At 53.1% G+C, this 22500-nt stretch overlaps 1 protein-coding gene across 1 annotated transcript in view; it reads left to right on the top strand.

Annotated features, from left to right (window-relative positions):
* LOC123995754 (runt-related transcription factor 2-like) overlaps positions 1 to 22500 on the top strand; it is a 231598-nt gene that overhangs the window by 193810 nt on the left and 15288 nt on the right. The window contains exon 6 of the mRNA XM_046299428.1: positions 251 to 412. Within this exon, the coding sequence (XP_046155384.1) occupies positions 251 to 412 (162 nt within the window). The remainder of the gene's footprint in view (positions 1 to 250; positions 413 to 22500) is intronic.

Here is a 22500-nt window from a genome sequence, read left to right as displayed (position 1 = left end):
CTCTACACAGTATTCACTACACAGTGTTCACTACACAGTATTCACTACACATTGTTCTCTACACTGTATTCACTACACAGTATTCATTACACAGTATTCACTCCTACTGGCCCTGATACAGAGGGAGAACACTGGACAACTCCTCCTCCTCCTCCTCCTCCACCTCCTCCTCATCTCTAGCCACCCCCCTCTCCTCCTCCTCCTCTTCCTCCTCCTCCTCCTTTCTAACCATCCCTTTCTCCTCTTCCAGACCCTCGCCAGTCCCAGTCGTCTCCTCCCTGGTCCTATGAGCAGCCCTACCCGTCCTACCTGAGTCCCATGACCTCCCTGTCTGTCCACTCCACCACGCCCCTCTCCTCCAGCCGAGCCACGGGCCTGCCCAACATCACTGACCCGCCCCGCCGCCTGCCAGGTAACACACACTAGCAACACCCTGCATCCCACCCTGTATCCCACCCTGCATCCCACCCTCTTCCCACCCTCATCCCACCCTGCATCCCACCCTCATCCCACCCTCATCCCACCCTCTTCCCACCCTCATCCCACCCTGTATCCCACCCTGCATCCCACCCTCTTCCCACCCTGCATCCCACCCTGCATCCCACCCTGCATCCCACCCTGTATCCCACCCTGCATCCCACCCTCTTCCCACCCTCATCCCACCCTCATCCCACCCTGTATCCCACCCTCATCCCACCCTGTATCCCACCCTCATCCCACCCTGCATCCCACCCTCATCCCACCCTCATCCCACCCTCATCCCACCCTGCATCCCACCCTCATCCCACCCTGCATCCCACCCTCATCCCACCCTGTATCCCACCCTGCATCCCACCCTCTTCCCACCCTCATCCCACCCTGTATCCCACCCTCATCCCACCCTCATCCCACCCAGCATCCCACCCTCATCCCACCCTCATCCCACCCTGCATCCCACCCTCATCCCACCCTCATCCCACCCTGCATCCCACCCTCATCCCACCCTCATCCCACCCTGCATCCCACCCTCATCCCACCCTGCATCCCACCCTCATCCCACCCTGCATCCCACCCTCATCCCACCCTGCATCCCATCCTCATCCCACCCTCATCCCACCCTGCATCCCACCCTCATCCCACCCTGCATCCCACCCTGCATCCCACCCTCATCCCACCCTCATCCCACCCTCCTCCCACCCTGCCTCCCACTGCTGGCTTGTTTCTGAAGCTAAGCAGGGTTGGCCCTGGTCAGTCCCTGGATGACCAGATGCTGCTGGAAGTGGTGTTAGAGGGCCAGTAGGAGGCACTCTTTCCTCTGGTCTAAATATCTCAGTGATTGGGGACATTGCCCTGTGTAGGGTGCAGTCTTTCGGATGGGACGTCAAACGGGTGTCCTGACTCTCTGTGGTCACTAAAGATCCCATGGCACTTATCGTAAGAGTAGGGGTGTTAACCCTGGTGTCCTGGCTAAATTCCCAATCTGGCCCTCAAACCATCACGGTCACCTAATAATCCTCAGTTTACAATTGGCTCATTCATCCCCCTCCTGTCCGCTGTAACTATTCCCCAGGCCATTGCTGTCAATCAGAACGTGTTCACAGTCAACTTATCTGATAAAATAACGGTAAAGTAAACATTTAAAATAATAAACACGCATGCCCCGCCCCACCTGAGGATCTTTATTTTTCATCCATCTATTTCCTGTGTTAGAAGGTTGTAAAATCACTTAAATCTCGCTGGTTTGCATGCTTTCATTTTATTCATTGTGAAAAAAAAGAAATTACATCACAAAATAGAGGACTTACATGAGAAGAAAGAGAACTTACATGAGAAGAAAGAGAACTTACATCTCAAGAAAGAGAACGTACATGAGAAGAAAGAGAACTTACATCTCAAGAAAGAGAACTTACATGAGAAGAAAGAGAACTTACATGAGAAGAAAGAGAACTTACATGAGAAGAAAGAGAACTTACATGAGAAGAAAGAGAACTTACATCTCAAGAAAGAGAACTTACATGAGAAGAAAGAGAACTTACATGAGAAGAAAGAGAACTTACATCTCAAGAAAGAGAACTTACATGAGAAGAAACAGAACTTACATGAGAAGAAAGAGAACTTACATGAGAAGAAAGAGAACTAGTGGTTGACGGAGCAATTGAGTACAGGTGGGGTAGACAGAGAAGGTGAGTACAGGTAGGGTAGACAGAGCAGGTGAGTTCAGGTAGGGTAGACAGAGCAGGTGAGTTCAGGTAGGGTAGACAGAGAGGGTAGGGTAGACAGAGCAGGTGAGTACAGGTAGGGTAGACAGAGAGGGTAGGGTAGACAGAGCAGGTGAGTTCAGGTAGGGTAGACAGAGCAGGTGAGTTCAGGTAGGGTAGACAAAACAGGTAGGGTAGACAGAGCAGGTAAGTTCAGGTAGGGTAGACAGAGAGGGTAGGGTAGACAGAGCAGGTGAGTACGGGTAGGGTAGACAGAGAGGGTAGGGTAGACAGAGCAGGTGAGTACAGGTAGGGTAGACAGAGAGGGTAGGGTAGACAGAGCAGGTGAGTACAGGTAGGGTAGACAGAGCAGGTGAGTTCAGGTAGGGTAGACAGAACAGGTAGGGTAGACAGAGCAGGTGAGTTCAGGTAGGGTAGACAGAGAAGGTAGGGTAGACAGAGCAGATGAGTACAGGTAGAGTAGACAGAGCAGGTGAGTACAGGTAGGGTAGACAGAGCAGGTGAGTTCAGGTAGGGTAGACAGAGCAGGTGAGTACAGGTAGGGTAGACAGAGGAGGTGAGAACTGTTAGGGTAGACAGAGCAGGTGAGTGCAGGTAGGGTAGACAGAGCAGGTGAGTACAAGTAGGGTAGACAGAGCAGGTGATTACAGGTAGGGTAGACAGAGCAGGTGATTACAGGTAGGGTAGACAGAGCAGGTGAGTTCAGGTAGGGTAGACAGAGGAGGTAGGGTAGACAGAGCAGGTAGGGTAGACAGAGAGGGTAGGGTAGAAAGATCAGGTAGGGTAGACAGAGCAGGTGAGTTCAGGTAGGGTAGACAGAGCAGGTGAGTTCAGGTGGGGTAGCCAGAGCAGGTAGGGTAGACAGAAAGAGTAGGGTAGAAAGAGCAGGTGAGTACAGGTAGGGTAGACATAGCACGTGAGTACTGATAGGTTAGACAGAGCAGGAGAGTACTGCTAGGGTAGACAGAGCAGGTGAGTACTGTGAGTGTAGACAGAGCAGGTAGGGTAGACAGAGCAGGTGAGTTCAGGTAAGGTAGACAAAGCAGGTGAGTACTGTTAGGGTAGACAGAGCAGGTGAGTACAGGTAGGGTAGACAGAGCAGGTGAGTACAAGTAGGGTAGACAGAGCAGGTGAGTACAGGTAGGGTAGCCAGAGCAGGTAGGGTAGACAGAGAGGGTAGGGTAGCCAGAGCAGGTAGGGTAGACAGAGAGGGTAGGGTAGACAGAGCAGGTGAGTACAGGTAGGGTAGACAGAGAAGGTGAGTACAGATAAGGTAGACAGAGCAGGTGAGTTCAGGTAGGGTAGACAGAGCAGGTAGGGTAGACAGAGCAGGGGGGGTAAACAGAGCAGGTTAGTTCAGGTAGGGTGGACAGAGCAGGTAGGGTAGACAGAGCAGGTGAGTTCAGGTAGGGTAGACAGAGCAGGTGAGTTCAGGTAGGGTAGACAGAGAGGGTAGGGTAGACAGAGCAGGTGAGTACAGGTAGGGTAGACAGAGAAGGTGAGTACAGGTAAGGTAGACAGAGCAGGTGAGTTCAGGTAGGGTAGACAGAGCAGGTAGGGTAGACAGAGCAGGTGAGTACAGGTAGAGTAGACAGAGCAGGTGAGTACAGGTAGGGTAGACAGAGCAGGTAGGGTAGACAGAGCAGGGGGGGTAAACAGAGCAGGTTAGTTCAGGTAGGGTGGACAGAGCAGGTAGGGTAGACAGAGCAGGTGAGTACAGGTAGAGTAGACAGAGCAGGTGAGTACAGGTAGGGTAGACAGAGCAGGTGAGTTCAGGTAGGGTAGACTGAGCAGGTGAGTTCAGGTAGGGTAGACAGAGCAGGTAGGGTTGACAGAGCAGGTGGGGTAGACAGAGCAGGTGAGTACTAGTAGGGTAGACAGAGCAGGTAGAGTAGACAGAGCAGGTAGGGTAGACAGAGCAGGTGAGTACAGGTAGAGTAGACAGAGCAGGTGAGTTCAGGTAGGGTAGACTGAGCAGGTGAGTTCAGGTAGGGTAGACAGAGCAGGTAGGGTTGACAGAGCAGGTGGGGTAGACAGAGCAGGTGAGTACTAGTAGGGTAGACAGAGCAGGTAGAGTAGACAGAGCAGGTAGGGTAGACAGAGCAGGTGAGTACAGGTAGAGTAGACAGAGCAGGTGAGTTCAGGTGGGGTAGACAGAGCAGGTGAGTTCAGGTAGGGTGGACAGAGCAGGTAGGGTAGACAGAGCAGGTGAGTACAGGTAGAGTAGACAGAGCAGGTGAGTACAGGTGGGGTAGACAGAGCAGGTGAGTACTAGTAGGGTAGACAGAGCAGGTAGAGTAGACAGAGCAGGTAGGGTAGACAGAGCAAGTGAGTACAGGTTGGGTAGTCAGAGCAGGTAGGTTAGACAGAGCAGGTGAGTACTGGTAGAGTAGAGAGGTGAGTACAGGTAGGGTAGACAGAGCAGGTGAGTACAGGTAGTGTAGACAGAGGAGGTGAGTACTGGTAGGGTAGACAGAGCAGGTGAGTTCAGGTAGGGTAGACAGAGCAGGTGAGTTCAGGTAGGGTAAACAGAGCATGTAGGGTAGACAGAGCAGGTGAGTTCAGGTAGGGTAGACAGAGCAGGTGAGTTCAGGTAGGGTAAACAGAGCATGTAGGGTAGACAGTGCAGGTGAGTTCAGGTAGGCTAGACAGAGCAGGTGAGTTCAGGTAGGGTAGACAGAGCAGGTAGGGTAATAAAATGCAGGTGGGTTAGACAGAGCAGGTGGGGTAAAGAGGGCAGGTGGGGTAGACAGAGCAGGTGAGTACTAGAAGGGTAGACAGAGCAGGTGAGTTCAGGTAGGGTTGAAAGAGCAGGTGAGTTCAGGTAGGGTAGACAGAACAGGTAGGGTAGACAGAGCAGGTGAGTTCAGGTAGGGTAGACAGAGCAGGTGAGTACAGGTAGAGTAGACAGAGCAGGTGAGTACAGGTAGGGTAGACAGAGCAGGTGAGTTCAGGTAGGGTAGACAGAGAAGGTGAGTACAGGTAGGGTAGACAGAGCAGGTAGGGTTGACAGAGCAGGTGGGGTAGACAGAGCAGGTGAGTACTAGTAGGGTAGACAGAGTAGGTAGAGTAGACAGAGCAAGTAGGGTAGACAGAGCAGGTGAGTACAGGTTGGGTAGTCAGAGCAGGTAGGTTAGACAGAGCAGGTGAGTACTGGTAGAGTAGACACAGCAGGTGAGTTCAGGTAGGGTAGACAGAGCAGGTGAGTACAGGTAGGGTATACAGAGCAGGTGAGTACAGGTAGGGTAGACAGAGGAGGTGAGTACTGGTAGGGTAGACAGAGCAGGTAGGGTAGACAGAGCAGGTAGGGTAGACAGAGCAGGTGAGTTCAGGTAGGATAGACAGAGCAGGTAGGGTAGACAGAGCAGGTGAGTACAGGTAGGGTAGACAGAGCAGGTGAGTTCAGGTAGGGTAGACAGAGCAGGTAGGGTAGACAGAGCAGGTGAGTACAGGTAGGGTAGACAGAGCAGGTGAGTACTGGTAGAGTAGACAGAGCAGGTGAGTTCAGGTACGGTAGACAGAGCAGGAGAGTACAGGTAGGGTGGACAGAGCAGGTGAGTACTGGTAGGGTAGACAGAGCAGGTGAGTTCAGGTACGGTAGACAGAGCAGGTAGGGTGGACAGAGCAGGTGAGTTCAGGTAGGGTAGACAGAGCAGGTGGGGTAGACCGAGCAGGTGGGTTAGACAGAGCATGTGGGGTAGACAGAGCAGGTGGGGTAGACAGAGCAGGTGAGTACTAGTAGGGTAGAAAGATCAGGTGAGTTCATATAGGGTAGACAGATCAGGTAGGGTAGACAGAGCAGGTGAGTACTGGTAGAGTAGACAAAGCAGGTGAGTACAGGTAGGGTAGAAAAGCAGGCGAGTACAGGTAGGGTAGACAGAGCAGGTGAGTTCAGTTAGGATAGACAGAGCAGGTGAGTACAGGTACGGTAGACAGAGCAGGTGAGCACAGGTAGGGTAGACAAGCAGGTGAGTTCAGTTAGGGTAGACAGAGCAGGTGAGTACAGGTAGTGTAGACAGAGCAGGTGAGTTCAGGTAGGGTAGACAGAGCAGGTAGTGTAGACAGAGCAGGTGAGTACAGGTAGGGTTGAAAGAGCAGGTAGGGTAGACAGAGCAGGTGAGTACTGGTACAGTAGACAGAATAGGTGAGTACTGGTAGGGTAGACAGAGCAGGAGAGTTCAGGTAGGGTAGACAGAGCAGGTGAGTACAGGTAGGGTAGAGAGAGCAGGTGAGTTCAGGTAGTGTAGACAGAGCAGGTAGGGTAGATAGAGCAGGTGAGTACAGGTAGGGTAGACAGAGCAGGTGAGTTCAGGTAGGGTAGACAGAGCAGGTGGTTACTGGAAGAGTAGACAGAGCAGGTGAGTACAGGTAGGGTAGACAGAGCAGGCGAGTACAGGTAGGGTAGACAGAGCAGGTGAGTTCAGGTAGGGTAGACAGAGCAGGTAGGGTAGACAGAGCAGGTGAGTACTTGTAGAGTAGACAGAGCAGGTGAGTTCAGGTAGGGTAGACAGAGCAGGAGAGTACAGGTAGGGTGGACAGAGCAGGTGAGTACTGGTAGGGTAGACAGAGCAGGTGAGTTCAGGTAGTGTAGACAGAGCAGGTAGGGTAGATAGAGCAGGTGAGTACAGGTAGGGTAGACAGAGCAGGTGAGTTCAGGTAGGGTAGACAGAGCAGGTGGTTACTGGAAGAGTAGACAGAGCAGGTGAGTACAGGTAGGGTAGACAGAGCAGGCGAGTACAGGTAGGGTAGACAGAGCAGGTGAGTTCAGGTAGGGTAGACAGAGCAGGTAGGGTAGACAGAGCAGGTGAGTACTTGTAGAGTAGACAGAGCAGGTGAGTTCAGGTAGGGTAGACAGAGCAGGAGAGTACAGGTAGGGTGGACAGAGCAGGTGAGTACTGGTAGGGTAGACAGAGCAGGTGAGTTCAGGTAGGGTAGACAGAGCAGGTAGGGTAGACAGAGCAGGTGAGTTCAGGTAGGGTAGACAGAGCAGGTGAGTTCAGGTAGGGTAGACAGAGCAGGTAGGGTAGACAAAGCAGGTGAGTTCAGTTAGGGTAGACAGAGCAGGTGAGTTCAGGTAGGGTAGACAGAGAAGGTAGGGTAGACAGAGCAGGTGAGTTCAGGTAGGGTAGACAGAGGAGGTGAGTTCAGGTAGGTTAGACAGAGCAGGTAGGGTAGACAAAGCAGGTGAGTTCAGTTAGGGTAGACAGAGCAGGTGAGTTCAGGTAGGCTAGACAGAGCAGGTAGGCTAGACAGAGCAGGTAGGGTAGACAGAGCAGGTGGGTTAGACAGATCAGGTGGGGTAGACAGGGCAGGTGGGGTAGACAGAGCAGGTGAGTACAGGTAGGGTAGACAGAGCAGGTGAGTACAGGTAGGGTAGACAGAGCAGGTAGGGTAGACAGAGCAGGTAGGGTAGACAGAGCAGGTAGGGTAGACAGAGCAGGTGGTGTAGACAGAGCAGGTGAGTACTAGTAGGGTAGACAGAGCAGGTGAGTTCAGGTAGGGTAGACAGAGCAGGTAGGGTAGACAGAGCAGGTGGGGTAGACAGAGCAGGTGGGGTAGACAGAGCAGGTGAGTACTAGTAGGGTAGACAGAGCAGGTAGGCTAGACAGAGCAGGTGAGTTCAGTTAGGGTAGACAGAGCAGGTGAGTACAGGTAGGGTAGACAGAGCAGGTGTTTACTGGTAGAGTAGACAGAGCAGGTGAGTACAGGTAGGGTAGACAGAGCAGGTGAGTTCAGTTAGGGTAGACAGAGCAGGTGAGTACAGGTACGGTAGACAGAGCAGGTGACTACTGGTAGGGTAGATAGAGCAGGTGAGTTCAGGTAGGGTAGACAGAGCAGGTAGGGTAGACAGAGAAGGTGAGTACAGGTAGAGTAGACAGAGCAGGTGAGTTCAGGTAGGGTAGACAGAGCAGGAGAGTACTTGTAGGGTAGACAGAGCAGGTAGGGTGGACAGAGCAGGTGAGTACTGGTAGGGTAGACAGAGCAGGAGAGTACTGGTAGGGTAGACAGAGCAGGTAGGGTGGACAGAGCAGGTGAGTACTGGTAGGGTAGACAGAGCAGGTGAGTTCAGGTAGGGTAGACAGAGCAGGTAGGGTAGACAGAGCAGGTGAGTTCAGGTAGGGTAGACAGAGCACCTGAGTACTGGTAGGGTAGACAGAGCAGGTGAGTTCAGGTAGGGTAGACAGAGGAGGTAGGGTAGACAGAGCAGGTGAGTTCAGGTAGGGTAGACAGAGCAGGTGAGTTCAGGTAGGATAGACAGAGCAGGTAGGGTAGACAGAGCAGGTGGGTTAGACAGAGCATGTGGGGTAGACAGAGCAGGCTGGGTAGACAGAACAGGTGAGTACTAGTAGGGTAGAAAGAGCAGGTGAGTTCAGGTAGGGTAGACAGAGAAGGTAGGGTAGACAGAGCAGGTGAGTTCAGGTAGGGTAGACAGAGGAGGTGAGTTCAGGTAGGGTAGACAGAGAAGGTAGGGTAGACAGAGCAGGTGAGTTCAGGTAGGGTAGACAGAGGAGGTGAGTTCAGGTAGGGTAGACAGAGCAGGTAGGGTAGACAAAGCAGGTGAGTTCAGTTAGGGTAGACAGAGCAGGTGAGTTCAGGTAGGGTAGACAGAGAAGGTAGGGTAGACAGAGCAGGTGAGTTCAGGTAGGGTAGACAGAGGAGGTGAGTTCAGGTAGGTTAGACAGAGCAGGTAGGGTAGACAAAGCAGGTGAGTTCAGTTAGGGTAGACAGAGCAGGTGAGTTCAGGTAGGCTAGACAGAGCAGGTAGGCTAGACAGAGCAGGTAGGGTAGACAGAGCAGGTGGGTTAGACAGATCAGGTGGGGTAGACAGGGCAGGTGGGGTAGACAGAGCAGGTGAGTACAGGTAGGGTAGACAGAGCAGGTGAGTACAGGTAGGGTAGACAGAGCAGGTAGGGTAGACAGAGCAGGTAGGGTAGACAGAGCAGGTAGGGTAGACAGAGCAGGTGGTGTAGACAGAGCAGGTGAGTACTAGTAGGGTAGACAGAGCAGGTGAGTTCAGGTAGGGTAGACAGAGCAGGTAGGGTAGACAGAGCAGGTGGGGTAGACAGAGCAGGTGGGGTAGACAGAGCAGGTGAGTACTAGTAGGGTAGACAGAGCAGGTAGGCTAGACAGAGCAGGTGAGTTCAGTTAGGGTAGACAGAGCAGGTGAGTACAGGTAGGGTAGACAGAGCAGGTGTTTACTGGTAGAGTAGACAGAGCAGGTGAGTACAGGTAGGGTAGACAGAGCAGGTGAGTTCAGTTAGGGTAGACAGAGCAGGTGAGTACAGGTACGGTAGACAGAGCAGGTGACTACTGGTAGGGTAGATAGAGCAGGTGAGTTCAGGTAGGGTAGACAGAGCAGGTAGGGTAGACAGAGAAGGTGAGTACAGGTAGAGTAGACAGAGCAGGTGAGTTCAGGTAGGGTAGACAGAGCAGGAGAGTACTTGTAGGGTAGACAGAGCAGGTAGGGTGGACAGAGCAGGTGAGTACTGGTAGGGTAGACAGAGCAGGAGAGTACTGGTAGGGTAGACAGAGCAGGTAGGGTGGACAGAGCAGGTGAGTACTGGTAGGGTAGACAGAGCAGGTGAGTTCAGGTAGGGTAGACAGAGCAGGTAGGGTAGACAGAGCAGGTGAGTTCAGGTAGGGTAGACAGAGCACCTGAGTACTGGTAGGGTAGACAGAGCAGGTGAGTTCAGGTAGGGTAGACAGAGGAGGTAGGGTAGACAGAGCAGGTGAGTTCAGGTAGGGTAGACAGAGCAGGTGAGTTCAGGTAGGATAGACAGAGCAGGTAGGGTAGACAGAGCAGGTGGGTTAGACAGAGCATGTGGGGTAGACAGAGCAGGCTGGGTAGACAGAACAGGTGAGTACTAGTAGGGTAGAAAGAGCAGGTGAGTACTGGTAGAGTAGACAGTGCAGGTGAGTTTAGGTAGGGTAGACAGAGCAGGTGAGTTCAGGTAGGGTAGACAGAGCAGGTGAGTTCAGGTAGGTTAGACAGAGCAGGTAGGGTAGACAGAGCAGGTGAGTTCAGGTAGGGTAGACAGAGCAGGTGAGTTCAGGTAGGCTAGACAGAGCAGGTAGGCTAGACAGAGCAGGTAGGGTAGACAGAGCAGGTGGGTTAGACAGATCAGGTGAGTACTAGTAGGGTAGAAAGAGCAGGTGAGTACTGGTAGAGTAGACAGTGCAGGTGAGTTTAGGTAGGGTAGACAGAGCAGGTGAGTTCAGGTAGGGTAGACAGAGCAGGTGAGTTCAGGTAGGTTAGACAGAGCAGGTAGAGTAGACAGTGCAGGTGAGTTTAGGTAGGGTAGACAGAGCAGGTGAGTTCATGTAGGGTAGACAGAGCAGGTGAGTTCAGGTAGGTTAGACAGAGCAGGTAGGGTAGACAGAGCAGGTGAGTTCAGGTAGGGTAGACAGAGCAGGTGAGTTCAGGTAGGCTAGACAGAGCAGGTAGGCTAGACAGAGCAGGTAGGGTAGACAGAGCAGGTGGGTTAGACAGATCAGGTGGGGTAGACAGGGCAGGTGGGGTAGACAGAGCAGGTGAGTACAGGTAGGGTAGACAGAGCAGGTGAGTACAGGTAGGGTAGACAGAGCAGGTAGGGTAGACAGAGCAGGTAGGGTAGACAGAGCAGGTAGGGTAGACAGAGCAGGTGGTGTAGACAGAGCAGGTGAGTACTAGTAGGGTAGACAGAGCAGGTGAGTTCAGGTAGGGTAGACAGAGCAGGTAGGGTAGACAGAGCAGGTGGGGTAGACAGAGCAGGTGGGGTAGACAGAGCAGGTGAGTACTAGTAGGGTAGACAGAGCAGGTAGGCTAGACAGAGCAGGTGAGTTCAGTTAGGGTAGACAGAGCAGGTGAGTACAGGTAGGGTAGACAGAGCAGGTGTTTACTGGTAGAGTAGACAGAGCAGGTGAGTACAGGTAGGGTAGACAGAGCAGGTGAGTTCAGTTAGGGTAGACAGAGCAGGTGAGTACAGGTACGGTAGACAGAGCAGGTGACTACTGGTAGGGTAGATAGAGCAGGTGAGTTCAGGTAGGGTAGACAGAGCAGGTAGGGTAGACAGAGAAGGTGAGTACAGGTAGAGTAGACAGAGCAGGTGAGTTCAGGTAGGGTAGACAGAGCAGGAGAGTACTTGTAGGGTAGACAGAGCAGGTAGGGTGGACAGAGCAGGTGAGTACTGGTAGGGTAGACAGAGCAGGAGAGTACTGGTAGGGTAGACAGAGCAGGTAGGGTGGACAGAGCAGGTGAGTACTGGTAGGGTAGACAGAGCAGGTGTTTACTGGTAGAGTAGACAGAGCAGGTGAGTACAGGTAGGGTAGACAGAGCAGGTGAGTTCAGTTAGGGTAGACAGAGCAGGTGAGTACAGGTACGGTAGACAGAGCAGGTGACTACTGGTAGGGTAGATAGAGCAGGTGAGTTCAGGTAGGGTAGACAGAGCAGGTAGGGTAGACAGAGAAGGTGAGTACAGGTAGAGTAGACAGAGCAGGTGAGTTCAGGTAGGGTAGACAGAGCAGGAGAGTACTTGTAGGGTAGACAGAGCAGGTAGGGTGGACAGAGCAGGTGAGTACTGGTAGGGTAGACAGAGCAGGAGAGTACTGGTAGGGTAGACAGAGCAGGTAGGGTGGACAGAGCAGGTGAGTACTGGTAGGGTAGACAGAGCAGGTGAGTTCAGGTAGGGTAGACAGAGCAGGTAGGGTAGACAGAGCAGGTGAGTTCAGGTAGGGTAGACAGAGCACCTGAGTACTGGTAGGGTAGACAGAGCAGGTGAGTTCAGGTAGGGTAGACAGAGGAGGTAGGGTAGACAGAGCAGGTGAGTTCAGGTAGGGTAGACAGAGCAGGTGAGTTCAGGTAGGATAGACAGAGCAGGTAGGGTAGACAGAGCAGGTGGGTTAGACAGAGCATGTGGGGTAGACAGAGCAGGCTGGGTAGACAGAGCAGGTGAGTACTAGTAGGGTAGAAAGAGCAGGTGAGTACTGGTAGAGTAGACAGTGCAGGTGAGTTTAGGTAGGGTAGACAGAGCAGGTGAGTTCAGGTAGGGTAGACAGAGCAGGTGAGTTCAGGTAGGTTAGACAGAGCAGGTGAGTACAGGTACGGTAGACAGAGCAGGTGACTACTGGTAGGGTAGATAGAGCAGGTGAGTTCAGGTAGGGTAGACAGAGCAGGTAGGGTAGACAGAGAAGGTGAGTACAGGTAGAGTAGACAGAGCAGGTGAGTTCAGGTAGGGTAGACAGAGCAGGAGAGTACTTGTAGGGTAGACAGAGCAGGTAGGGTGGACAGAGCAGGTGAGTACTGGTAGGGTAGACAGAGCAGGAGAGTACTGGTAGGGTAGACAGAGCAGGTAGGGTGGACAGAGCAGGTGAGTACTGGTAGGGTAGACAGAGCAGGTGAGTTCAGGTAGGGTAGACAGAGCAGGTAGGGTAGACAGAGCAGGTGAGTTCAGGTAGGGTAGACAGAGCACCTGAGTACTGGTAGGGTAGACAGAGCAGGTGAGTTCAGGTAGGGTAGACAGAGGAGGTAGGGTAGACAGAGCAGGTGAGTTCAGGTAGGGTAGACAGAGCAGGTGAGTTCAGGTAGGATAGACAGAGCAGGTAGGGTAGACAGAGCAGGTGGGTTAGACAGAGCATGTGGGGTAGACAGAGCAGGCTGGGTAGACAGAGCAGGTGAGTACTAGTAGGGTAGAAAGAGCAGGTGAGTACTGGTAGAGTAGACAGTGCAGGTGAGTTTAGGTAGGGTAGACAGAGCAGGTGAGTTCAGGTAGGGTAGACAGAGCAGGTGAGTTCAGGTAGGTTAGACAGAGCAGGTAGGGTAGACAGAGCAGGTGAGTTCAGGTAGGGTAGACAGAGCAGGTGAGTTCAGGTAGGCTAGACAGAGCAGGTAGGCTAGACAGAGCAGGTAGGGTAGACAGAGCAGGTGGGTTAGACAGATCAGGTGAGTACTAGTAGGGTAGAAAGAGCAGGTGAGTACTGGTAGAGTAGACAGTGCAGGTGAGTTTAGGTAGGGTAGACAGAGCAGGTGAGTTCAGGTAGGGTAGACAGAGCAGGTGAGTTCAGGTAGGTTAGACAGAGCAGGTAGAGTAGACAGTGCAGGTGAGTTTAGGTAGGGTAGACAGAGCAGGTGAGTTCATGTAGGGTAGACAGAGCAGGTGAGTTCAGGTAGGTTAGACAGAGCAGGTAGGGTAGACAGAGCAGGTGAGTTCAGGTAGGGTAGACAGAGCAGGTGAGTTCAGGTAGGCTAGACAGAGCAGGTAGGCTAGACAGAGCAGGTAGGGTAGACAGAGCAGGTGGGTTAGACAGATCAGGTGGGGTAGACAGGGCAGGTGGGGTAGACAGAGCAGGTGAGTACAGGTAGGGTAGACAGAGCAGGTGAGTACAGGTAGGGTAGACAGAGCAGGTAGGGTAGACAGAGCAGGTAGGGTAGACAGAGCAGGTAGGGTAGACAGAGCAGGTGGTGTAGACAGAGCAGGTGAGTACTAGTAGGGTAGACAGAGCAGGTGAGTTCAGGTAGGGTAGACAGAGCAGGTAGGGTAGACAGAGCAGGTGGGGTAGACAGAGCAGGTGGGGTAGACAGAGCAGGTGAGTACTAGTAGGGTAGACAGAGCAGGTAGGCTAGACAGAGCAGGTGAGTTCAGTTAGGGTAGACAGAGCAGGTGAGTACAGGTAGGGTAGACAGAGCAGGTGTTTACTGGTAGAGTAGACAGAGCAGGTGAGTACAGGTAGGGTAGACAGAGCAGGTGAGTTCAGTTAGGGTAGACAGAGCAGGTGAGTACAGGTACGGTAGACAGAGCAGGTGACTACTGGTAGGGTAGATAGAGCAGGTGAGTTCAGGTAGGGTAGACAGAGCAGGTAGGGTAGACAGAGAAGGTGAGTACAGGTAGAGTAGACAGAGCAGGTGAGTTCAGGTAGGGTAGACAGAGCAGGAGAGTACTTGTAGGGTAGACAGAGCAGGTAGGGTGGACAGAGCAGGTGAGTACTGGTAGGGTAGACAGAGCAGGAGAGTACTGGTAGGGTAGACAGAGCAGGTAGGGTGGACAGAGCAGGTGAGTACTGGTAGGGTAGACAGAGCAGGTGTTTACTGGTAGAGTAGACAGAGCAGGTGAGTACAGGTAGGGTAGACAGAGCAGGTGAGTTCAGTTAGGGTAGACAGAGCAGGTGAGTACAGGTACGGTAGACAGAGCAGGTGACTACTGGTAGGGTAGATAGAGCAGGTGAGTTCAGGTAGGGTAGACAGAGCAGGTAGGGTAGACAGAGAAGGTGAGTACAGGTAGAGTAGACAGAGCAGGTGAGTTCAGGTAGGGTAGACAGAGCAGGAGAGTACTTGTAGGGTAGACAGAGCAGGTAGGGTGGACAGAGCAGGTGAGTACTGGTAGGGTAGACAGAGCAGGAGAGTACTGGTAGGGTAGACAGAGCAGGTAGGGTGGACAGAGCAGGTGAGTACTGGTAGGGTAGACAGAGCAGGTGAGTTCAGGTAGGGTAGACAGAGCAGGTAGGGTAGACAGAGCAGGTGAGTTCAGGTAGGGTAGACAGAGCACCTGAGTACTGGTAGGGTAGACAGAGCAGGTGAGTTCAGGTAGGGTAGACAGAGGAGGTAGGGTAGACAGAGCAGGTGAGTTCAGGTAGGGTAGACAGAGCAGGTGAGTTCAGGTAGGATAGACAGAGCAGGTAGGGTAGACAGAGCAGGTGGGTTAGACAGAGCATGTGGGGTAGACAGAGCAGGCTGGGTAGACAGAGCAGGTGAGTACTAGTAGGGTAGAAAGAGCAGGTGAGTACTGGTAGAGTAGACAGTGCAGGTGAGTTTAGGTAGGGTAGACAGAGCAGGTGAGTTCAGGTAGGGTAGACAGAGCAGGTGAGTTCAGGTAGGTTAGACAGAGCAGGTAGGGTAGACAGAGCAGGTGAGTTCAGGTAGGGTAGACAGAGCAGGTGAGTTCAGGTAGGCTAGACAGAGCAGGTAGGCTAGACAGAGCAGGTAGGGTAGACAGAGCAGGTGGGTTAGACAGATCAGGTGAGTACTAGTAGGGTAGAAAGAGCAGGTGAGTACTGGTAGAGTAGACAGTGCAGGTGAGTTTAGGTAGGGTAGACAGAGCAGGTGAGTTCAGGTAGGGTAGACAGAGCAGGTGAGTTCAGGTAGGTTAGACAGAGCAGGTAGATTAGACAGTGCAGGTGAGTTTAGGTAGGGTAGACAGAGCAGGTGAGTTCAGGTAGGGTAGACAGAGCAGGTGAGTTCAGGTAGGTTAGACAGAGCAGGTAGTGTAGACAGAGCAGGTGAGTTCAGGTAGGGTAGACAGAGCAGGTGAGTTCAGGTAGGCTAGACAGAGCAGGTAGGGTAGACAGGACAGGTGGGGTAGACAGAGCAGGTGAGTACTAGTAGGGTAGGCAGAGCAGTTGAGTTCCGGTTAGGGAAGACAGAGCAGGTGAGTTAGACAGATCAGGTGGGGTAGACAGGGCAGGTGGGGTAGACAGAGCAGGTGAGTTAGACAGAGCAGGTGGGTTAGACAGATCAGGTGGGGTAGACGGGGCAGGTGGGGTAGACAGAGAAGGTGAGTACTAGTAGGGTAGACAGAGCAGGTACGCTAGACAGAGCAGGTGAGTACTAGTAGGGTAGACAGAGCAGGTGGGGTAGACAGAGCAGGTGAATACAGGTAGGGTAGACAGACCAGGTGAGTACAGGTAGGGTAGACAGAGCAGGTGGTGTAGACAGTGCAGGTGAGTACTAGTAGGGTAGACAGAGCAGGTGGGGTAGACAGAGCAGGTGGGGTAGACAGTGCAGGTAGGGTAGACAGAGCAGGTAGGGTAGACAGAGCAGGTGAGTACAGGTAGGGTAGACAGAGCAGGTGGTGTAGACAGAGCAGGTGAGTACTAGTAGGGTAGACAGAGCAGGTGAGTTCAGCTAGGGTAGACAGAGCAGGTGGGGTAGACAGAGCAGGTGGGGTAGACAGAGCAGGTGGGGTATACAGAGCAGGTGAGTACTAGTAGGGTAGACAGAGCAGGTAGGCTAGACAGAGCAGGTGAGTACTAGTAGGGTAGACAGAGCAGGTGAGTACAGGTAGGGTAGACAGAGCAGGTAGGGTAGACAGAGAGGGTAGGGTAGACAGAGCAGGTGGGGTAGACAGAGCAGGTGAGTACTACTAGGGTAGACAGAACAGGTAGGCTAGACAGAGCAGGTGAGTACTAGTAGGGTAGACAGAGCAGGTGAGTACAGGTAGGGTAGACAGAGCAGGTTGGGTAGACAGTGCAGGTGAGTACTAGTAGGGTAGACAGAGCAGGTGAGTACAGGTAGGGTAGACAGAGCAGGTGAGTACAGGTAGTGTAGACAAGCAGGTGAGTACAGGTAGGGTAGACAGAGCAGGTGAGTTCAGTTAGGGTAGACAGAGCAGGTGAGTACAGGTAGGGTAGACAGAGCAGGTAGGGTAGACAGAGCAGGTGAGTACAGGTAGGGTAGACAGAGCAGGTGAGTACAGGTACGGTAGACAGAGCAGGTGACTACTGGTAGGGTAGATAGAGCAGGTGAGTTCAGGTAGGGTAGACAGAGCAGGTAGGGTAGACAGAGAAGGTGAGTACAGGTAGAGTAGACAGAGCAGGTGAGTTCAGGTAGGGTAGACAGAGCAGGAGAGTACTTGTAGGGTAGACAGAGCAGGTAGGGTGGACAGAGCAGGTGAGTACTGGTAGGGTAGACAGAGCAGGAGAGTACTGGTAGGGTAGACAGAGCAGGTAGGGTGGACAGAGCAGGTGAGTACTGGTAGGGTAGACAGAGCAGGTGAGTTCAGGTAGGGTAGACAGAGCAGGTAGGGTAGACAGAGCAGGTGAGTTCAGGTAGGGTAGACAGAGCACCTGAGTACTGGTAGGGTAGACAGAGCAGGTGAGTTCAGGTAGGGTAGACAGAGCAGGTAGGGTAGACAGAGCAGGTGAGTTCAGGTAGGGTAGACAGAGCAGGTGAGTTCAGGTAGGATAGACAGAGCAGGTAGGGTAGACAGAGCAGGTGGGTTAGACAGAGCATGTGGGGTAGACAGAGCAGGCTGGGTAGACAGAGCAGGTGAGTACTAGTAGGGTAGAAAGAGCAGGTGAGTACTGGTAGAGTAGACAGTGCAGGTGAGTTTAGGTAGGGTAGACAGAGCAGGTGAGTTCAGGTAGGGTAGACAGAGCAGGTGAGTTCAGGTAGGTTAGACAGAGCAGGTAGGGTAGACAGAGCAGGTGAGTTCAGGTAGGGTAGACAGAGCAGGTGAGTTCAGGTAGGCTAGACAGAGCAGGTAGGCTAGACAGAGCAGGTAGGGTAGACAGAGCAGGTGGGTTAGACAGATCAGGTGAGTACTAGTAGGGTAGAAAGAGCAGGTGAGTACTGGTAGAGTAGACAGTGCAGGTGAGTTTAGGTAGGGTAGACAGAGCAGGTGAGTTCAGGTAGGGTAGACAGAGCAGGTGAGTTCAGGTAGGTTAGACAGAGCAGGTAGATTAGACAGTGCAGGTGAGTTTAGGTAGGGTAGACAGAGCAGGTGAGTTCAGGTAGGGTAGACAGAGCAGGTGAGTTCAGGTAGGTTAGACAGAGCAGGTAGTGTAGACAGAGCAGGTGAGTTCAGGTAGGGTAGACAGAGCAGGTGAGTTCAGGTAGGCTAGACAGAGCAGGTAGGCTAGACAGAGCAGGTAGGCTAGACAGAGCAGGTAGGGTAGACAGGACAGGTGGGGTAGACAGAGCAGGTGAGTACTAGTAGGGTAGGCAGAGCAGTTGAGTTCCGGTTAGGGAAGACAGAGCAGGTGAGTTAGACAGATCAGGTGGGGTAGACAGGGCAGGTGGGGTAGACAGAGCAGGTGAGTTAGACAGAGCAGGTGGGTTAGACAGATCAGGTGGGGTAGACGGGGCAGGTGGGGTAGACAGAGAAGGTGAGTACTAGTAGGGTAGACAGAGCAGGTACGCTAGACAGAGCAGGTGAGTACTAGTAGGGTAGACAGAGCAGGTGGGGTAGACAGAGCAGGTGAATACAGGTAGGGTAGACAGACCAGGTGAGTACAGGTAGGGTAGACAGAGCAGGTGGTGTAGACAGTGCAGGTGAGTACTAGTAGGGTAGACAGAGCAGGTGGGGTAGACAGAGCAGGTGGGGTAGACAGTGCAGGTAGGGTAGACAGAGCAGGTAGGGTAGACAGAGCAGGTGAGTACAGGTAGGGTAGACAGAGCAGGTGGTGTAGACAGAGCAGGTGAGTACTAGTAGGGTAGACAGAGCAGGTGAGTTCAGCTAGGGTAGACAGAGCAGGTGGGGTAGACAGAGCAGGTGGGGTAGACAGAGCAGGTGGGGTATACAGAGCAGGTGAGTACTAGTAGGGTAGACAGAGCAGGTAGGCTAGACAGAGCAGGTGAGTACTAGTAGGGTAGACAGAGCAGGTGAGTACAGGTAGGGTAGACAGAGCAGGTAGGGTAGACAGAGAGGGTAGGGTAGACAGAGCAGGTGGGGTAGACAGAGCAGGTGAGTACTACTAGGGTAGACAGAACAGGTAGGCTAGACAGAGCAGGTGAGTACTAGTAGGGTAGACAGAGCAGGTGAGTACAGGTAGGGTAGACAGAGCAGGTTGGGTAGACAGTGCAGGTGAGTACTAGTAGGGTAGACAGAGCAGGTGAGTACAGGTAGGGTAGACAGAGCAGGTGAGTACAGGTAGTGTAGACAAGCAGGTGAGTACAGGTAGGGTAGACAGAGCAGGTGAGTTCAGTTAGGGTAGACAGAGCAGGTGAGTACAGGTAGGGTAGACAGAGCAGGTAGGGTAGACAGAGCAGGTGAGTACAGGTAGGGTAGACAGAGCAGGTAGGGTAGACAGAGCAGGTAGGGTAGACAGAGAAGGTAGGGTAGACAGAGCAGGTTTGTACTAGTAGGGTAGACAGAGCAGGTGGGGTAGACAGAGCAGGTGGGGTAGACAGAACAGGTAGGGTAGACAGAGCAGGTAGGGTAGACAGAGCAGGTAGGGTAGACAGAGCAGGTATGGTAGACAGAGCAGGTGGGGTAGACAGAGCAGGTGAGTACAGGTAGGGTAGACAGAGCAGGTGAGTACAGGTAGGGTAGACAGAGCAGGTCGGGTAGACAGAGCAGGTAGGGTAGACAGAGCAGGTAGGGTAGACAGAGCAGGTGAGTACAGGTAGGGTAGACAGAGCAGGTGAGTATAGTTGGGGTAGACAGAGCAGGTGAGTACAGGTAGGGTAGACAAAGCAGGTGAGTACAGGTGGGGTAGACAGAGCAGGTGGGGTAGACAGAGCAGGTAGGGTAGACAGAGCAGGTGAGTATTTTGTATGGTAGACAGAGCAGGTGAGTACAGGTAGGGTAGACAGAGCAGGTGAGTACAGGTAGGTTAGACAGAGCAGATGAGTACTAGTAGGGTAGACAGAGCAGGTGAGTACAGGTACCGTAGACAGAGCAGGTGAGTACAGGTAGGGTAGACAGAGCAGGTAGGGTAGACAGAGCAGGTAGGGTAGACAGAGCAGGTGGGGTAGACAGAGCAGGTAGGGTAGACAGAGCAGGTAGGGTAGACAGAGCAGGTCGGGTAAACAGGACAGGTGGGGTAGACAGAGCAGGTGGGGTAGACAGAGCAGGTGGGGTAGACAGAGCAGGTGGGGTAGACAGAGCAGGTGGGGAAGACAGAGCAGGTAGGGTAGACAGAGCAGGTGAGTACAGGTAGGGTAGACAGAGCAGGTGAATACAGGTAGGGTAGACAGAGCAGGTGAGTACAGGTAGGGTAGACAAGCAGGTGAGTACAGGTAGGGTAGACAGAGCAGGTGAGTTCAGTTAGGGTAGACAGAGCAGGTGAGTACAGGTATGGTAGACAGAGCAGGTGACTACTGGTAGGGTAGACAGAGCAGCTGAGTTCAGGTAGGGTAGACAGAGCAGGTAGGGTAGACAGAGCAGGTGAGTACAGGTAGGGTAGACAGAGCAGGTGAGTTCAGGTAGGGTAGACAGAGCAGGTGGGGTAGACAGAGCAGGTGGGGAAGACAGAGCAGGTAGGGTAGACAGAGCAGGTGACTACAGGTAGGGTAGACAGAGCAGGTGAGTACAGGTAGGGTAGACAGAGCAGGTAGGGTAGACAGAGCAGGTGAGTACAGGTAGGGTAGACAGAGCAGGTGAGTACAGGTAGGATAGACAGAGCAGGTAGGGTAGACAGAGCAGGTGAGTACAGGTAGGGTAGACACAGCAGGTGAGTACAGGTAGGCTAGACAGAGCAGGTGAGTACAGGTAGGGTAGACAGAGCAGGTGGTGTAGACAGAGCAGGTGAGTACTAGTAGGGTAGACAGAGCAGGTGGGGTAGACAGAGCAGGTGGGGTAGACAGTGCAGGTAGGGTAGACAGAGCAGGTAGGGTAGACAGAGCAGGTGAGTACAGGTAGGGTAGACAGAGCAGGTGGTGTAGACAGAGCAGGTGAGTACTAGTAGGGTAGACAGAGCAGGTGAGTTCAGCTAGGGTAGACAGAGCAGGTGGGGTAGACAGAGCAGGTGGGGTAGACAGAGCAGGTGGGGTAGACAGAGCAGGTGAGTACTAGTAGGGTAGACAGAGCAGGTAGGCTAGACAGAGCAGGTGAGTACTAGTAGAGTAGACAGAGCAGGTGAGTACAGGTAGGGTAGACAGAGCAGGTAGGGTAGACAGAGAGGGTAGGGTAGACAGAGCAGGTGGGGTAGACAGAGCAGGTGAGTACTAGTAGGGTAGACAGAACAGGTAGGCTAGACAGAGCAGGTGAGTACTAGTAGGGTAGACAGAGCAGGTGAGTACGGGTAGGGTAGACAGAGCAGGTTGGGTAGACAGTGCAGGTGAGTACTAGTAGGGTAGACAGAGCAGGTGACTACAGGTAGGATAGACAGAGCAGGTGAGTACAGGTAGGGTAGACAAGCAGGTGAGTACAGGTAGGGTAGACAGAGAAGGTGACTTCAGTTAGGGTAGACAGAGCAGGTGAGTACAGGTATGGTAGACAGAGCAGGTGACTACTGGTAGGGTAGACAGAGCAGCTGAGTTCAGGTAGGGTAGACAGAGCAGGTAGGGTAGACAGAGCAGGTGAGTACAGGTAGGGTAGACAGAGCAGGTGAGTTCAGGTAGGGTAGACAGAGCAGGTAGGGTAGACAGAGCAGGTAGGGTGGACAGAGCAGGTTTGTACTAGTAGGGTAGACAGAGCAGGTGGGGTAGACAGAGAAGGTGGGGTAGACAGAGCAGGTATGGTAGACAGAGCAGGTAGGGTAGACAGAGCAGGTAGGGTAGACAGAGCAGGTGGGGTAGACAGAGCAGGTGAGTACAGGTAGGGTAGACAGAGCAGGTCGGGTAGACAGAACAGGTAGGGTAGACAGAGCAGGTGAGTACAGGTAGGGTAGACAGAGCAGGTGAGTATAGTTGGGGTAGACAGAGCAGGTGAGTACAGGTAGGGTAGACAAAGCAGGTGAGTACAGGTGGGGTAGACAGAGCAGGTGAGTTCAGGTAGGGTAGACAGAGCAGGTGAGTAAAGGTGGGGTAGACAGAGCAGGTGAGTTCAGGTAGGGTAGACAGAGCAGGTGAGTACAGGTAGGGTAGACAGAGCAGGTGAGTACAGGTGGGGTAGACAGAGCAGGTGAGTACAGGTAGGGTAGACAGAGCAGGTGAGTACAGGTAGGTTAGACAGAGCAGGTGAGTACAGGTAGGGTAGACAGAGCAGGTGAGTACAGGTAGGGTAGATAGAGCAGGTGAGTACAGGTAGGGTAGACAGAGCAGGTGAGTTCAGGTAGGGTAGACAGAGCAGGTGAGTACAGGTGGGGTAGACAGAGCAGGTGAGTACAGGTAGGGTAGACAGAGCAGGTGAGTTCAGGTAGGGTAGACAGAGCAGGTGAGTACAGGTGGGGTAGACAGAGCAGGTGAGTTCAGGTAGGGTAGACAGAGCAGGTGAGTAAAGGTGGGGTAGACAGAGCAGGTGAGTTCAGGTAGGGTAGACAGAGCAGGTGAGTACAGGTAGGGTAGACAGCGCAGGTGAGTACAGGTGGGGTAGACAGAGCAGGTGAGTACAGGTAGGGTAGACAGAGCAGGTGAGTACAGGTAGGTTAGACAGAGCAGGTGAGTACAGGTAGGGTAGACAGAGCAGGTGAGTACAGGTAGGGTAGACAGAGCAGGTGAGTTCAGGTAGGGTAGACAGAGGAGGTGAGTACAGGTAGGGTAGACAGAGCAGGTGAGTACAGGTAGGGTAGACAGAGGAGGTGAGTTCAGGTAGGGTAGACAGAGCAGGTGAGTACAGGTGGGGTAGACAGAGCAGGTGAGTTCAGGTAGGGTAGACAGAGCAGGTGAGTTCAGGTAGGGTAGACAGAGCAGGTGAGTACAGGTGGGGTAGACAGAGCAGGTGAGTACAGG

This window comes from Oncorhynchus gorbuscha, linkage group LG14 (assembly GCF_021184085.1).
Source record: "Oncorhynchus gorbuscha isolate QuinsamMale2020 ecotype Even-year linkage group LG14, OgorEven_v1.0, whole genome shotgun sequence".
In the NCBI taxonomy this organism is placed as follows: domain Eukaryota; kingdom Metazoa; phylum Chordata; class Actinopteri; order Salmoniformes; family Salmonidae; genus Oncorhynchus; species Oncorhynchus gorbuscha.
This window is presented reverse-complemented; position numbering and strand designations above follow the sequence as displayed.